At 44.9% G+C, this 17,820-nt stretch overlaps 1 protein-coding gene across 2 annotated transcripts; it reads left to right on the top strand.

Annotated features, from left to right (window-relative positions):
* The first annotated feature begins 356 nt into the window (after positions 1-356).
* Positions 357-17,051, top strand: LOC137785080 (AP-2 complex subunit alpha-2-like). 2 transcript variants are annotated; one of them, XM_068576120.1, is made up of 23 exons: positions 357-574; positions 2,552-2,620; positions 3,293-3,435; positions 3,578-3,771; positions 4,436-4,565; positions 5,374-5,475; positions 5,568-5,676; positions 6,305-6,455; positions 7,308-7,476; positions 8,261-8,398; positions 8,498-8,680; positions 9,340-9,437; positions 9,540-9,771; positions 9,928-10,092; positions 10,390-10,479; positions 11,371-11,504; positions 12,168-12,250; positions 12,423-12,513; positions 12,684-12,806; positions 12,896-13,012; positions 13,536-13,605; positions 13,970-14,104; positions 14,202-17,051. In XM_068576120.1, exons 1-23 carry the CDS (start codon positions 508-510, stop codon positions 14,277-14,279), a joined length of 2,871 nt encoding a protein of 956 aa, XP_068432221.1. In that variant the 5' UTR covers positions 357-507; the 3' UTR covers positions 14,280-17,051. The 2 variants fall into 2 exon arrangements, with proteins under 2 accessions (XP_068432221.1, XP_068432228.1); XM_068576127.1 differs by lacking the exon at positions 10,390-10,479.
* Positions 17,052-17,820: the final 769 nt, after the last annotated feature.

The following is a 17,820-nucleotide window of genomic DNA, read 5'->3' as shown; positions in this document are numbered from 1 at the left end:
CTGTGACTGCCTAATCTTTATTTATTTGTATTGATCCACTTACTGTTATTTTATTTTTAGTCATCTGTTTCTTCGAATATATTGCATTGCTTTTCTTTACACACACAGGTACCCCATATACGTAGACTATATTTATTTTTTATTTAAAAGTTTTAATGGCGTGAACACCTCGCACTCACCAAAGAGGAAACACGACAACAATAATTGTATGTATTGTATTGTATTTTATTTTTGCGGCGATTGCAAGGTAAAAGTCCCCAGTGGCTAAACAAACAAGTACGGGACGCGGCCCTCCTTTAGGTCGCAGTAGGTGAGAGCACGATGTACGGAACGCGGCCGCAGCCTGTCTGGTTCCTGTCTCCGGCTCTCCGTCATATATCGGGGCTCCCTGTCGGACTCAGCGCCTTACCAGCCGCCTTAGGAAACTTTGAAAGAAAGTTACTCCGCACAGCCGGACTATTTGACACGCAGAAGAGAACGCGTCCCATTAGCGGGGAGTGAACCAACATGCCTGCTGTTTCTAAAGGGGACGGGATGCGTGGCCTGGCCGTGTTCATCTCTGATATCAGGAACTGTAAGTTGTGTTTATCACCTTCACAGACCGCTCTCGGTTAGGCTAGCCACGAAGCTAGCTGGCGCAAAGAGAGAAAGGGGTGAGGGGGGATTAGCGGCGTGACCTGTGGTTTACCGGAACACTCCGGGGGGCGGCGTCCGGTCCCCACGATACCCGCAATGACGGGTTTAATTTACCGGAGTGGGGTTTGGACGACCACTCGGCAAGCCAGCCAGCCAGCTAGCTAGCTGCTGCTAGCCGCTAGCCTCCAGTTGCTAACGTCACGTAGAAGGGCGTGGACCGCGCAGCTAACTCCAGATAATGCACGCAAACTGCCATTTTTATAGAGTCAGTTTAGTTTACTAATAGGTTCCTGCGAGGACTTCAACGTGAGCGGAAACGCTTTTTGTTGTTGTTGTTGTTGTCAACTGACAGTTTAGCTAGCTTAGTCCTCGCGAGGAATAGTTCAGGTGGCGTTAGCATCAAGAGGACGTGCACATCTTTCAACGATTAACCTCCGCGGTGGGCTTTAAAAACCCGGCCAGTTAGTAAACTAGAGCTCAAAGGTCGGTTTAGACGTCCCGCCGAAGACCTCCGAAAGGGTCATGCTACACAACAATGTCAACACATGGCGGGACTGTTGCCAAATAGGTTGCCCAATGTGTCCCTTCTCCCCAAGTGTTCACCAAGCATCGTATAAATTATTCACAGATTTATGGCGCTCAAGTAGATACTAGTTAAATAACATAGTTCAATTGCACATCCGATACTTCTAATGTATAATCGTGTTATAAGGACATTAAAAAAACTAGTTAATGAAAATAGCTTGGATCTGTATGGCTTTATAATAACTTTTTGTAATTATGACATCTTTACTGGGTAATTGCGAGAAGAGGTAAGGGGGGGACAAAAAAGATTTAGGGACAATGCGAAAAGTCATCTCCATCCAATATCCAATATGACAGATGGAGATGACTTTCTCTGATTCAATTTGCCTTTTATTGCTTCCGTGGTTTGAGGCTTCAGAAGATGTGAATATCGTTTTGATTTACGTATTTCTGTCACCGTTGCTCAGACACTGTTTTGTTGGGAATGTCCCGTCATAACACGAGATCAGGGTTGCACTGATCTGCTTGTTGTCTTGTCGGCACACACTCTTGGGGCCCAAACTGTTTCCATAGCTATGCAATTCCAGTGCAATGGCCACAGTATGTAGCCTCGCCAGCGTCGCCACCCAGAAATGTTTACCACCACTTCATGCTGGTGCAGCTTCCAAGCAGAGGAGGTTGGTGAATGCAGGCTCACTGTCACAGAAGATAAACTCTGTTGGATCTGCTCAGCGCAGCGCAATCAGTTTTCCTCAACATCACTCGACTCATCTTTCCATTTCCTGAACGTCCCTGCTGCCACAACAACCCATGACCTTAGGTTCGACGTATGCATTCATGATTGTAGATCTTTTTTTCCCTCGTAATGCTAAGACGATTCTCTCATACGTTCTCGTAGTAATAAGATATTGATCTCCTTATTGCGGGGTGCATTATATGTATATTTTCGTCTACACCTTGCTGGTTACTTTGACAAAAAGCCAACAGAACGTTTCCATTGGTGCAGTAGTATCCTCTGATCATTTGTTTTATTGATTATATCTCAGAATAAATTGTTATGATCGCTTGTGTTTACCACAGACCTTACTTCTAACCTTTTAAAATCCTCAACTTCCAGACCAAGGAACTGCAACAAAAAAAATCGCTGACTAAGTTCAAAGTTTAGGGACTCATTCCTGCGGCACTCCGCAAAACCACACAAAGTAGCCATAACATTGTCTTGAGTTACACATTCTTTCTTTCTTTTTTTGTGACGACACACAGCAAGTGGACTTTATTTCTCTTGGTTCGACAAAAAGAAACGAAGCAGTGAAAATGGGGAATAAGTATGATATTCAGATAGGTGATTGCAGCGCGAAGTAACGCGGCAAATGTCTTCATCTGTTTACAGGTAAAAGTAAAGAGGCCGAGGTTAAGAGGATAAACAAAGAACTGGCCAATATCCGCTCCAAATTTAAAGGTAAGTGAGCACAGCTCGCTCCACTTCAGTGTACAGGATGGCCTCCAGTTCAAAAGACTGATTTGTAGAATAATTTGTAGTTATTTTATATTGTTTAATTATTGTTTTGATTATTTTAGGAGGGCGGACACAAAGCTGTTTAAAAACAACGTCAACTGAATATGACGAGTGTCACAGCTGCATCAGCTGTCCACTATTTTCTTATCACACTGTATTTTATGATCTCGGTCAGATGATCCTAACAGTATTTACATATTTACTTTGAACTTGGCACAATAGGACAAGAACGTTGCACTCCTATCTATAACGAGAAAGCGAATTGCAAGAGATTGTTGTTATTGATATAATAATGGCTTTTGCTGTCTTTTTCTAAGTTCCCGCACCTCAGGGTTTATGTCTGCATTAACGTTCTGTTGGTGTTGTTTCTTGTGCCACCTGTTACGCGCTGCCTATAATTAGTTTGCTCCGTAATGAAGCTGCCGCCTCCTGCCCCGCAGTGCCCACTCGTTCTGGCCTGTGTTCATTCACAAATTGATTATTTGACCATAAAAATTATTTAAAAGTTTCTTTTCTTCAATTAATCAAGGGTTTGGTTGTTTAGAGACTGAATCCCTGTGTTTTTAACTTCATGTAGACGTTCATATCCATACTTTTCTGTGCGTGTGTGAATAGGAGACAAGGCTCTAGACGGCTACAGTAAAAAAAAGTATGTCTGCAAGCTGCTCTTTATCTTCCTTCTGGGCCACGACATCGACTTCGGACACATGGAGGCCGTCAACCTCCTCAGCTCCAACAAGTACACGGAGAAACAAATTGTGAGTTCGTCCTCGTGCTCATCGAGTGTCTAAAGTTGTCATGGAAAATATGTTGGTGAGGAGGGGCGGAGACTAATAACCAATATTACAAAATAATTGTGTATGGTGAAATCGCACTCTGAATCCATGCTCTGCTTTCTAGGGTTACCTGTTCATCTCCGTGCTGGTGAACTCAAACAGCGACCTGATCCGCCTGATCAACAACGGCATCAAGAATGACCTGACCAGCCGCAACCCGACCTTCATGAACCTCGCCCTGCACTGCATTGCTAATGTGGGCAGCAGAGAAATGGCCGAGGCTTTTGCGTCTCAAATCCCCAGCATCTTGGTGGCAGGGTTCGTACACGAACATTAACGCAGTGACATTTCAACCGGTTTTGACATCTCTGAGAAGTCGGGACTGTGCGCCGTCCACATGAAGCATAAAAATACATCATTCAAGGAGCCATCGTGGCACATTTTGATGGGATAATACTAATTGAAAGGTTAAATTTGGTGTTTTGAAAGGGTTCAGTTTCACCAAAGTCAACTGTAGACAGTTTGTAAAACACTAATTGTGGATAAGTACCTTATACGAACCCACTTAGAAAAACATCTAAACTATCACTTTAAGTTAAACTCCTGAAGATTTCCATTATTTCAGACCAAATTCAGTTTTAATGTCAGCATTTCTTCTGCATTAGCTTCCCCCCTGTCTTTCCATTCTGTAATGGCCTCTTATGGAGCGGTTTTCATTGTAGGCGATGGCATTTAAATCACAATAATTTGAATATCAGTCACTCGCCCAGTGTTAAGAACAGAGGACAGTCAGTGAATAAGTTTAACAGCTGCATCTTCGCTTAAACCTTGCTGTTCAAAACCGCTTTGGACTCGTTAAGACTGTCGATGAGCTTTGGAGTACAGAACCAAAATCTTAAGGATTATAACTTTTCATTTGGACCATTCGTATGTTTTAGATTGTGATGAATCAAGTTGTCTTGTGCTTGCCGCCCCACAACAGGGACACGATGGACAGCGTGAAGCAGAGTGCGGCGCTGTGTCTGCTACGACTCAACAGGACGTCCCCTGACCTCGTACCCATGGGGGAATGGACGGCACGAGTGGTCCATCTGCTCAATGATCAGCACCTGGTGAGACGATGCACATACCTGTGTTTGCTCGGACTCTGGCAGTACACAGAGGTCCCGGCTTGGTTCGTAAACGGAGGTTTAGGGGTCATGATGCGGTGTTTGGTGAAAATAAAGTTGCATAAAGATATACTTCTTTTAAATTTATTCTGAACAGACCGTAGGGACACAAACAGACACAGTCCTTTTGCCCGGCACTGGAGTATCATTTTGCCCACTTACACTATTTTATTATGAAAAATAAGAAACATTTACTCCCAAAAGGCTACAAATCCTAAAATCGCTGCGCTGACTTCACACACACACTGTCCTCGTCTTTTCCATGAGTCTTCCGTCTCTGGTTTGTTACCGACTCGCACGCCAATCAAGCTCGCTACGCTAGCTTCAGCACACACTCGGTACACTCCTCAGCTTGTGAACTTTGGTTACTCATTATGTGCCTCTGTCGACATACCGTGAATTCCGCGTGCAGCTGCGTGCGCCGGACTGCAGCCAATGTGTGAGCCGTTACAGACCGACAAAACAAAGTAAATTCAAATCAGACAGTATGCATACTAAATATGTGTGCTGGTGTGCCACAATGGCATGTTCGTAGTTGCTCACTGCTGGAAAACACAAGCACGCTCTATCATTTTCTGTTCAAAGTTGTACTAACTGCTAAAAATGGTACACTGATGATAAGAATGCAGAACATATTGTATAAAATTAGTATGTAGTGTTTGTCTGTATCTGACGCTCTTAATATCTGTGAACCTGAAACGGTTCCCCAGGTTGATGGAGTCATGTGTCTGTAATCTTTGTGTGTTGTTAGGGAGTGGTGACGGCGGCCGCCAGCCTCATTACCACTCTAGCCCAGAAGAGTCCAGAGGATTTCAAAACCTCCATCTCTCTGGCGGTGGCCAGGCTCAGCAGGGTGGGTCTCTTTCTGCAAACCTCACACGGTGATCTTGAAATGATTCAATTCCGACGACGCACCAATGCGTTCTCTTTTTCCCGCTTGTCCAGATCGTGACCTCGGCGTCCATCGACCTCCAGGACTACACTTACTACTTTGTTGCCGCGCCGTGGTTGTCCGTCAAATTGCTGCGCCTGCTGCAGTGCTACACTCCACCCGGTATGGTGCAGTCCTGTCTGTGCACGTTTACAGTTTGAATAACATTGTTTCCCAGAAATCTTTCAATAGAGACTCATAACTTTTTTGTCTCATTGAGCATCTTGTCAGTGAGGCGGTGTTGGCGGTGTTGGACGATCCACTATATGTACCCCTACCGGCAGTCTTTTTGCTAAGCTAGGCTAAACACCGCTTCCTCTTTTGTACTTAACACACAGACGTGAGGTTGATAATGATCTGCTCGTCTTGCTCTCTCAGAAAGGGAGCCTAACTTGTCCTGTAAACGACGCCGTCAGCCTTGTGAGCTGTTCATTCCCTTAGAAGTGTTGTAGAAAACGGTTGTCATCGTTTCCATTTCTGAGCATGGAATGCAGTCGCATGAGGTGATCTCTGACACCAGATGGCGCCAGAGTAGAAAAGTCGAATAGGGCACCAAATAAAAACCAACCAATGGTGTGAGCTTTGAGTTAACGACATATCAGTTTATCTCATTCTTTAGGATAATGAGGAGTTTAGTGAGACACCCAGCAGAAATCCAGCAAAATGGGCATTGAAGTTTGTAATGTCTTTCTTTGTAATGAAACAGTGATTCATGGTTAATATAAAAATACAAATATTGCTATGGCTGCAGAGGATGCGGCGCTGCGTAGCCGTCTGACTGAGTGTCTGGAGACCATCCTCAACAAAGCCCAGGAGCCGCCCAAGTCCAAGAAAGTCCAGCACTCCAACGCAAAGAACGCAGTTCTGTTTGAAGCCATCGCCCTCATTATCCACCACGACAGGTAGGCCACGTTCTAGTCGAGGAAAATCATGTTATGGGGAATTTCTTTATTTGCTTTAACCATAGTACACTAACGTTCAAAATAGTCACACTATTACTAATGTCTGGTGAATTTCACCCGATATAATGTAGCCGATAAAACATACTTCTCATCGAAATGTATTCAAATACAACAAGACAAGGCGAGTTGAAGTACTCTTCTTTTATTTTACCCTATAGAACTTCTCATAAAACGAAAAACAAGTATCACGGGGAGACGCTGAAAAAAGGCTCAAAATCCGGTAAAAAATTAGGGAATCTTCAATAAAAAATATAAATACAGGAGCTATGAGCTTGTTATTTGGTCCACACGTTACTGTGACATGTGAGTCTTGTTCTGTGAAGGAAAAGTCTCCCAGAAAACTCATCCAGATAACGTTCACACTGATGTCGGGTGAAAATCAACCGATCACGTACCTGTAGTAGGAAGCAGGAAGACACGCCCACCTTCACTCAGACACGCCCACCTTCAATAACGTCATTGAGCAGCATGAAGCTACACAAAGAACCACGCAACACAAAATAACGTGACAACGATCGCTCGGGTGCAAATCACCGGACGTTAGTTTTCTAGGGTTAAGCGAACCCTTTTTGCCTCCGACATGCTGCGTCTGTGGTTAGTTATCAGTCCTTCTGGAGCCACCGGACTTTAACGCTGCATTAAAAACGCCAAGAAGCTTTTAACCTTTTGGACTTCTCATCTCGGTCTCAGAGCAAACTCAGCCGCCGTTAGCTCCAGTGTCGCGTAGCGCCGGGTTTGTTTGTTTTGGAAGTTGAAATGTGCGCGGGCCTTTATTTGTCTGGTCCGTTGCAGCGAGCCCACACTGCTGGTACGAGCCTGCAACCAGCTGGGCCAGTTCCTGCAGCACAGGGAGACCAATCTCCGTTATTTGGCCTTGGAGAGCATGTGCACGCTGGCGAGCTCCGAGTTCTCCCACGAGGCGGTGAAGACGCACATAGACACCGTGATCAACGCTCTGAAGGTGAGTCCTCCTCTCCGCTGTGAGTCTTCTGATGGGTCTGACCGGTAAGGGGGCTATGGAGGCTCAAAAGTGACGCCGGGATTGTTCTACACCTTTATTTTGTGGTTATGTGTGATCACTTAATTGATAGTTACTTTTAAAAACAAGTGAATGAGTGAAGTTTTTGCTCTATGAAGGATTCATAAATTCTTTTTAATACTAAAATAGTGTAACGGTGTAGTGTCTATCGCCTTAAAACTGGAAGTTGTTGAATCCAGGCTACGTTCCTTCTTTAATTTGTTCATTATAACTCTGTTCTTATTCCATTGAGGGTCATTGATCATAGCAGTAATATAATAATAGCGTAATATAATTTTCCATGAAATTAGGACATTTTCTGAGATGGTTAACATACTGTGAGAATCTTCCATCATTCCATCTCCAGAAGTTAAATCATCACTCCAATGTCACAGTTTTACATAAAATGAGTCACAGCTCGTATAGTTGTTGGTCAATTTATTTTATATTCATGATAATTCAACTTAATCCACATTTTGGTTGTCTACGACACGAATGAACATTTCTTACTCAAGTCTTTTTGTTTGTCTCTCATACGAAAAGCACATCTGAATAATCAAAATATTTCTATCTTGGCATACTTAAAGCCATGATTTACCCTAATTTGCAACAGCCTGGATTTAATTCAGCGATTTGTTCATTACAATCGGCCACATTGGCGTTTAAGTAGCCGAGGAGACGTCTTTTCACACGTTCTGTTCCTGTTTTGTTTTTTTCCTCCGTCCAGACGGAGCGAGACGTGAGCGTCCGCCAGCGGGCCGTGGACCTGCTCTACGCCATGTGCGACCGCAGCAACGCCAAGCAGATCGTGGCGGAGATGCTGAGCTACCTGGAGAACGCCGACTACTCGATCCGAGAGGAGATAGTGGGTCCCCGGCTCAGGCCCGTGCACCTTTCGCCCCCCCACCCCCGTCCCCTCTGTGCGCGGCTCCCGTCCTCACACGGTTGCTTTTTCGCCCCGCAGGTGCTCAAGGTGGCGATCCTGGCAGAGAAGTACGCCGTGGACTACACCTGGTACGTGGACACCATTCTCAACCTCATCCGCATGGCCGGCGACTACGTCAGCGAGGAGGTGTGGTACCGCGTCATCCAGATCGTCATAAACCGAGACGAGGTCCAGGGCTACGCGGCCAAGACCGTCTTTGAGGTGAAGATTTTGGATTTTGTGTGATGGCTCCTCGGTGTTGAAAGCCGTGGGAATTGGCTTCAACATGTGTAAATCTATACATGGGATCAGTCCCATAGGGCAGTCGTCCACCATCTTCTCTTTTTGGTGCACATTTAACATTCAGTCCTTCTTCAGTAGTGCAGGAACTATGAATGTCCTGAGCTGTGTTTTATTTTTTGAATGGATAGGTATCAGCTAAATATTGCCCTTTTTTGCTCTGGATGCTCCAGCTTCATGGTGGCTCTGTTAAATAACACTTGAACCTCACGAATAACAAGTGAGTCATTCAAAAATATTATTGGAAGCCATTGAAATCAAGCTGGGATGCCCTTTTTTGTTAATGCACAGCTTTGTAGCAAATTCCTTTACAAATATACATTATCAATACTCAATAGTACTAGATCGACTACATTGATTTTTTCTTCTTTTCAAAAGCAACAATAACCATACGAGACACTTTTAGCCCGATTTCTAAACTAAGAAATCCTCAAAAAACCTCGCCATTGGGAAGCAAGTGAGGATCGTATCCCCGTTGCTGGACAGTGTTGGCTGGCTGCTCACCACCACTCTGAAATCACACCTGCAGTCAGGTAGCCGCGTGCATTCCTAACGTCGTCCTTCTCTGTTTACACCCGTAGGCGTTGCAGTCTCCCGCCTGCCACGAGAACCTGCTCAAGGTGGGCGGTTACATCCTGGGAGAGTTTGGCAACCTTATTGCGGGTGACTCGCGATCCAGGTAAACGCAATCCAATATTATTTTGAGTTCAGTTCATGTTTCAGCTCCGGGGTTGCCTCAACCAATCATGTCCTCTCCCCCCGCCCCCTCTCTTCCATTCAGCCCTCTGGTCCAGTTCGACCTCCTCCACTCCAAGTTCCACCTGTGCTCTGTGCCGACTCGGGCGCTGCTGCTGTCGGCCTACATCAAGTTCATCAACTTGTTCCCCGAAGTGAAGGCCACGATCCAAGAGGTCCTGCGCTCCGACAGCCAGCTCCGCAACGCCGACGTGGAGCTGCAGCAGAGGGCCATCGAGTACCTGAGGCTCAGCTGCATCGCCAGCACCGACATATTGGTGCGTGAGCTGGGGTTGAAACACTGATCACACTTGACAGTCTCGCACACGCTCAAGCTTTCACAGACACAACTCCATGTGAGACGTTTCAGGGTGGAGGAGTTGTATTATCGGCCTTCACAGTATTGACTCCCCCCCCTCTCTCTTTCTTCACAGGCCACGGTCTTAGAAGAGATGCCCCCATTCCCAGAGAGAGAGTCATCCATCCTGGCGAAGCTGAAGAAGAAGAAGGGCCCGAGCAACCTGCCCGACGTCGACGACACCCGGTGGAATGGCAACGGCAACGTCGAGCACAGCGACAACGCTGAAAGCACCAACAAGGTAAACCCCGCGGTGGAGCTGTGAAAGTAGCTGAATGATATCCGACCGGTAGGGCTGAGCTTTTTTTTTACACCAAAGATCTTTTATGTCACTAGTTCCTCACACAAATGAGCACGCTTTAAAGATTTCTGAATGTGTTGGACTGTCGCATGCATTCGGAAAACAAGCCTGAATCTCACAAAGTTACATTCTTTCAGCATCTTTGTGTTCTTCACCTTTACTTGTCTTCTCTCCTTCCTTCTCTGTCCTCCCCCCTCTGTCCTCTTCTTTCTGTTCCTCCTTTTCTTTCTCCGTCAGTCTTCTCCTTCACTGATGGCCGACCTTCTCCCCACCAACAGACCCCGCCCTGCCTCCTCTAGTCCCACCATGCTCTCTGCTGGGACCATGGTACACTGCTAGCTAGAAAAGACACATCCTGTGATGAGTTGCATAATAAGGCAGCCACTTTTGTCTCTTATTAATCCCACGTGATATTAGTCCTCCATGTTCTTTCCACTTACTTCTCTCTTGTTTACACTAACCAGCACCGAAGAGCTTTGGGTTTAGTCGGTTTTGTCAAATCTTATTTTACTTTCTTCTGCGTCACCACACGCTGCACTGCAATAACGTCAAAAGAGGCGGCTGAAGTCACAGAACTACGCGCCGCAAAGGGTGTTTATGTTCTTCTTGCCGTCGCAAACACACAACGTCTCATCTCCACAACGTGGACAAACGCAACACACAAAGAGACGGGACGGGGCGTGTCTTCTCTTGGTAACCTGACGCCGGGGTTAAGCAGCGTCCGCCTGTTTTGTGTTGGCGGAATAGAAACTGAACAGCCCAGCGTTGAATGTTTTCGAAGCGACACACGTAGTGACACAAGTGTCAACATAATACAACACTGTAGTGATTTTCAAAATCAATGATTTGTTTTTTCTGTGTGCGTTTTTTTTCCCGCAAACCTTTTCGGTCTCGTTTTCAGAAGCGTTCGACCTCAAATCAACACACATGATGACGTTCTTCAGCCAGTAGCGCCTCACAGAACCTGGCAGGGCGTCACTAACAGATAGCTGTAGCGTCATTATAGTACACACTTTATTTCACACAAAGGGAATTCAAGCTCGAGTTTGATTTTGAGCTTTAGAAAGCAGGGAATTAAATGTATTATTATGGGATTGTATCTAGCCTTGCACTTTGAACTCGTATTAAATGTATCAAAAGCTAAACACTTCTGTTTGTTGTATGTAGATGCTGTACGTTAACGTGGTTTTCTTTCTTTTTTTTACGTTTCTCTCCCAGGGTTCTGCCCACCCCTTCACAGACCTGCTGAATCTAAACTCCGCCCCCTCAGCAGGAGCCAGCCTCCTGGTTGACGTCATGTCCGACAGCTCCCGCCCTGCGTCCCACGACGTGTCTGAGGAGAACTTCTCCAGGTGGGCGCGCGGCGCTGTGAGCTTTATTTGGCAAAAATTAGCAGAAAGTGTGGTTTCACGTGCTGTGGAGTAATCCTAGTGTTACAGGGACAGCTGGAGGACACACAAGAGACACATTCAGTGAAATAATGGTCAAAATTCATAGTGCAGAGGCCCGAGATACTAGGAAGGATCAAACTCCAAACTCACAGGATCTTGCGTTCCCAAAGACATCCTCTTGTGCTGATGAACTGATTACAATTTGGTGGTTAAAGGTCACCGTGACCTCCAAAAAATAAAAGTTGGCCTCAATTATCCATACACTGATGTCTTGATAGGATAAAATTAATTGATGTGATGTAACTTAACTGGTTGGCGGAAGGCAAACAACCGTAGGCTGGTAATTCGGGATACTTTCTTTTCCTTTCGAGCCACTTTTGCACAATGGAAATAGTCCAGGAGCCAGTTTAACAAACTTTTAGGGGGTTCAGTGGATCCTCCTTTGGTCCCTTTTGATAAATAAGCTGCAGTAGTCTACTTCAATGCTTTTATTTTATGCACTCTGGCACCTTTTCTCTTTAATTTACATTTGAAACAAAAAGTACAAAAACAGAACTGCCATCGACTGACAAATTCCCCGAGTTCTTCGTTGTACATTTGTGACTGTGTGCTTGTGAATTCCAGGTTCGTTTGTAAGAACAACGGCGTTATCTTTGAGAACCAGCTGCTGCAGATCGGACTGAAGTCTGAGTACAGGCAGAACCTGGGTGAGCAGCTCTCCGACAGTAATGCCTCCAATGTGTTGAGCTCCTCAGACCTCACCACTTTTTTTAACGCCGTTTCTGACAGAAGGGTTTCTATCAGTTTCAATGTGGTGGATGCTGATCACTCCTTTTTTTAAAGATTGAACTCAAAGATGGTTTCCTTCCTGTCCCACAGGTCGCATGTACGTGTTCTTCGGCAACAAGACCTCCACCCAGTTCCTCAGCTTCACGTCATCGGTCACCAGCAGTGACGCCCTCAAGACTCATATCCTTAATTAACCGCTGCTCGTTAGCTTCTTGTCCCAGACCTGACTGGCCCGTTCCAGCCTCGCACTCGTGGCTAGATCAACAACAAAAAAAGCTGTGGCACGTAGGCTGAGATGCTCGCTCGTGTCATTCAACTTTCCGTAGAATCCTTGACCCCGCCGTCTCCACAGCTGAATATCCACGCCAAGCCGGTCGACCCCACGGTAGAAGGCGGGGCTCAGCTCCAGCAGATCCTCAACATCGAGTGTCTGTCGGATTTCACAGACGCACCGGTGCTCGACATCCAGTTCAGGTCGGTAGACTCGTACTTTGTTGTTGTTGTTCTTCTTCATACTTTTAGCTCAGTTCCATATGCTAATTTCTCGCCGCGTGTGCAAACAGATACGGCGGAGCTCTTCAGAACATTGCCGTGAAACTCCCCGTGATGCTCAACAAGTTTTTCCAGCCCACAGAGATGACATCCGAAGACTTCTTCCAGCGCTGGAAACAGCTCGGACTGTAAGGCTCAATTTACATTATCAACGCACCAACGTTAGATTTAGTGTTTTATTGCTCAATGGTCTTTTGTCGGTGATGTCAGCAGCGGCCGGTATCGAAAGTGCAGTTCTTAAAGGGACGGCTCACCCGAAAATGTAAAATACACATTAGTGCTCATACCTGTAGTGCTTTTTATCAATCTCGATTAGTTTTGGTGTGCTCATCACAGCGCAAGATGTAAACATAAAGGGCGTCCTCCTCGGCTGAGCTGTAACACCAGCTAGCTCGGTGGCGCTAGGTGAGCTAGCCGTATCGGTTAGCCCGAAACAATAAACACGAGCCTCTCATCCGTGAGTCGTGCACGCCTCCTTCCTTCAATGCCAATTGGCCAGTGTAGTTTGGAAAATAGAAGATGGTTCCTCCCTGAAACTGCTTTCAACAAGGTCTGTGTGTTGTTTCAGTCGCCAGCTTATGATTTTCGTCAGTGAGCGACATCTCCTCTCCCTGTGCTCCCGGAGATAACTGACTCTCTTCTGTCTCTCAGTCCTCAGCAAGAGGTTCAGACAATCTTCAAAGCCAGACACCCGATGGACACAGACGTTACCAATGCCAAGGTAAAGACAGAAACACGTCTCATACGCGTGACTGTTTATTGAGCGAATCTGTGTGAAGGAGTTGATGGTTTATGAAGCTGAATTTATCGCAGCTTTTCTATTAAAAAAAACATGGCAATGCTGTTTGTTGTTTTGTCCAACTATTTAGTTACCGTAAGGGAAACGTGCATCAACAGAATGAATGCTATAGATTTATATACATGAGGACCTCGTCAACATGAACGGATTGTTGCCATCACCAGCTGGCGGGCGGTGGTCCACGGGGAGGCCATTGTTACCGGTTTACACCGGATAAGATGAAGTACTTGTTGATGCCAAAGCAGCCGTCTGAACGCAAATATCTCTTCTGTGACGTATTTCCTAGATCTTAGGTTTTGGCGTCGCTCTGCTGGACGGGGTGGATCCCAATCCCACAAACTTTGTGGGATCCGGAGTCATTCACACTAAGAGCACTCAGGTGGGCTGCCTCCTCAGACTGGAGCCCAACGGACAAGCCGAGGTAAAGCCGCACACACACACAGACACACACACACACAGACTCATGCTCGTATTGAACCTTTGTATCGTTGGTGCGTAACTGTGCGTTTCCTCTTCAGATGTACCGCCTCACCCTCCGGACCAGCAGGGAGTCTGTGTCCCAGCGACTGTGTGACCTCCTCTCCGACCAGTTTTAGACTCGACAGCACCAGTATTTCTACACCTTTCACTACCCGAGTCTCTCTTTAGATAGAATTGATGTATTGTACAGTGTAAATTTGTTTTCTTTTCTTTCTTTTTTTATTTGACTAACTCCTCATGTAAATGAAGTGAAATGTATTTTCCGCACATAGCTTTACTAATATATCACTGCTTTAAACCTGCCTTGTGAACACACACTGAGCACCTTAGCCAAGATGTTGCGGACGGTTTAAAAAAAAAAGAAAGAAGAAGAAAAAGCTCCGGATGCTTTTCTTCCGCCGCTCCACAGTTCAGAACAGTTCTTGAAATCGTGTGTTTTATTGCTCGGGTACTGCCTTTCTCTTTCTCGTTCAGACATTTTGAAGAGTTTGTTTGGTGGCATTATTGAGATTGAGTTAGTTGAACATCTGTAGCTTTGTAAGCTTCATTACCAGTGATCTCAGTTCGCCTTTCTGTCACACTTTGGTGAAAGAAAAAAGAAGGAAAAAAAAAAAGATGATTATTCACAGAACTGAGAAGCTTTCATTAACTTCTCGACTGTTTTGCACTTGATAGTTTTAAAAAAAAATCACATAAGTAGAACTACGGAAGCCTGGAGGGGAAAGCGAATACATCCTGGGATCCATTTTGTCTGATCTAAATAGTTTTCTCTCCTGTGCTTGAAAAAATAGTTTTGGCCAAAATTATCTCTCTAAATTTCCTAATTGTTAAATTAATAGTGTTTTTTTTGTAATCCTCATTTCGGTCACATGACTTTACGTCCATGTTCTGACTCAAAGTGTTTGTTGTCCTCATGGTGAACTTTCTGTGGCTTAACTTTTGATCACACAACAAATCCACACTGTTTGTTTATAGCGCGTGGAGATATTAAAACCTGGAAGAAAACATGAACGTGTTTACTAAAGATGAACCGACCGGAACTCTAAAAGGTTAATGGGAAAAAAAATAAGATCAGACTTTTGACATCAAAAGAAAGTCCTCACTTTCCTCCCGAGGCTTCCGTACAGATAGCTTTAGAACAAATCATCTTTTATTCTTAATGATTTCACTAATTTTACACATCTGTCATCTCAGGAGAAAAAGCTACACTTTGCATTGTGGTATTTTAGGTTTTGCAGCAACACACAAAAAAAAAAAAAAGCCTTTGGATGCAACCATTTTTTGGTGGTGGGATTTATGCGCTACGCTGTCCAGGAAGTTTACACACAGAAACCCGGCACTGCGACAAAACGGCAAAGCAAATCAACGTAGAACACTAGACGGCAAACAGATGGAGATCTGAGGCCGTAGTCCGATGTCGTCTGGGCTGCGACTGGCCCGAGTATTTCACAGAGCACCTCCCTTCCCTCCCCCCTCTCTCCCTCCTCCCTCGCCCCGCTAGCTGCGCGTCTGTTTGTAAGGGCTATTTGAGGACGACTGCAACGAAAGACAAGACGAGAGCAGAACCGCAGCGTTCTGCGGCGCTCACTGTGGAGAACATCTACCGAACTCCACGCAGCGGTGCCTGAGGACTCCTGCTACTCTGTCAAGAACAGAACTAAACCTTCAAATAGCAAAGAGTAATATTTCATTTCAATATATATATATAAACATATATAAATATATACTTTTACCTAAATGCATTTATTCACAGAACACTGCCAAACTGGTAATATTTCTACATTTCAATGACGTATTGGTGTATTTTGTGTTTTATAAAATGTACTTTTCTCATAATCATTGATTGCGTATTGATGCTTTGCGTGAGGCCGGCGCTGTCCGAAGGCAAACACGAAAACCGTCCCGCCGCCGCCGGGTCGGTTACGTCCTGAACCCCAGGAAACAACCTGTCACTCTCACTCTGCCTTTTTTTTGTGTGAGGATATTCAAGTAAGACATGGAAAGTTTGGTGGATTGGATTGAGTGACACAATCTTAATGCTAAGCTAACAACTCCTGGCTGTAGCTTCATCTTCACCAGTTAACACATTCTCTTATCTAACAACCAACAAGGGTCTGTTCCAACATGTGAAACTACTCTTTAAAGAGCTAAATATTGACGGGCATCTCCAGTTCACGTCTTGTATGACATCATAGTCATTGTTTTTTATGTACTTCAAAAGGGGTGAAACTTTATATCTTGATAACTACAAAGTATAGCTGTTAATTACCAGTTGATACTAAGCACTGATGTACTTTCCAGCCTGTTGTGGATCCAGTACCATGACCAGAGCTTAATGTCCCGGCGGCTCCTGGCGGGACGAACCAAATACTGAACTTTGATTAGTGGATGAGGTTTGATAACCTGGGTCTTGTTTTCATATATATTTTGTTGTGTCTAGTAAACTGTTCTGTGTTTAGTGCACAGCTTCATACCCAGAGTCCCATGAGGCCACCAACATACGAGCCACTGCTTTCATGGTTCACCTCCACTTAAGAGCTCCACTGGACTCCGACACCACGTGGAGCTCAGGGAGATGCAACTTCAATTAAACTACAGATATTTGGGCCTCAAGTCGTGACATTAGGGACCTCCTTCGGGCTCCTTGGTACTACATCCAGCACACACACTCAGTGCTTACTATCAGTTACTGTACCGCTTTACTACTTTACAGATTGTCTCAGTGCTGATGTGTTTTTTTTGTGTGCCTTCTAACGAGTGTTTCGGCCTCTGTGCCAGACGGCTGGATATCTTGTTGCTATTTAAATGTAATGTAATTTCAACATCCAAAAGTTGGCCTTTGTAAACAAATTAAAATATATACTACCTTTTTAATGGAAAAAAGATGATTTTATTATACTGTATCCTTATACAATATGTTCCAAATCCCTCAATGTCCAGCTGACTGCAGGGATCTCTGCTGCGGACGGTGGGCCGTCTCGCCCTCACTACTGTCAAGCACCTTGGCTTCAGAAGACTTCAAAGATGGCCGCGCCAGTTTCCCTTTCCTGCTATGCCTCACCTGTGCTTTAGAAAAGCTCTACACGCCACAGAGAGAGTGAAGTGGGAACATTTGTCTCAACTTAATAGTGAACCATCAATCTTGATGTTGTAAATCGGAGCTAAAAAGTTAGATATTTATCCTTTTTTGTCTGGATTGGGGAAGCGTGTTAGTGTCATTCAAGCCTCACTTGGGTCACTGAAGCTCCTCCCTCAGCTGTCATGTGGGTCCTACCCTCTCAATCTTCATTTCAAAATGAGGAAACTTGGAGTAATTAGTATCTAACGACCAATACTGGACTGGTACCATTTCCCACAGGCGTCACCTGGTTGATGTAAAAGACTCAACGTCGCATCCGTTCTAGTTATTAAACAATAAGACAAACACACGGGTTGTTGACTGCATTACAGGCTCTCGATATTAAAAGCCTTTAATTCGCGTCACAGTTATAATAAAGCCCAGAGTGCACGATGAGTCATAAACCTCAAATTAATTACCATCAGGAAAACCGGTTTTCTTTTTTTGACAAATAGGTGACAACCAGTGCAATGCATGTGATTTCAAAATAAATCTACTTTGAATTCTTTGGAACTTCAATTTAGGTAAAATCAATGAGT

This window comes from Clinocottus analis, unplaced genomic scaffold (genome assembly GCF_023055335.1).
Source record: "Clinocottus analis isolate CAN_PGR_092001 unplaced genomic scaffold, fCliAna1.0.p SCAF_1, whole genome shotgun sequence".
Classification (NCBI taxonomy): Eukaryota; Metazoa; Chordata; class Actinopteri; order Perciformes; family Cottidae; genus Clinocottus; species Clinocottus analis.
Note: the sequence above shows the minus strand (reverse complement) of the source record. Positions and strands in the feature narration are given on the sequence as shown.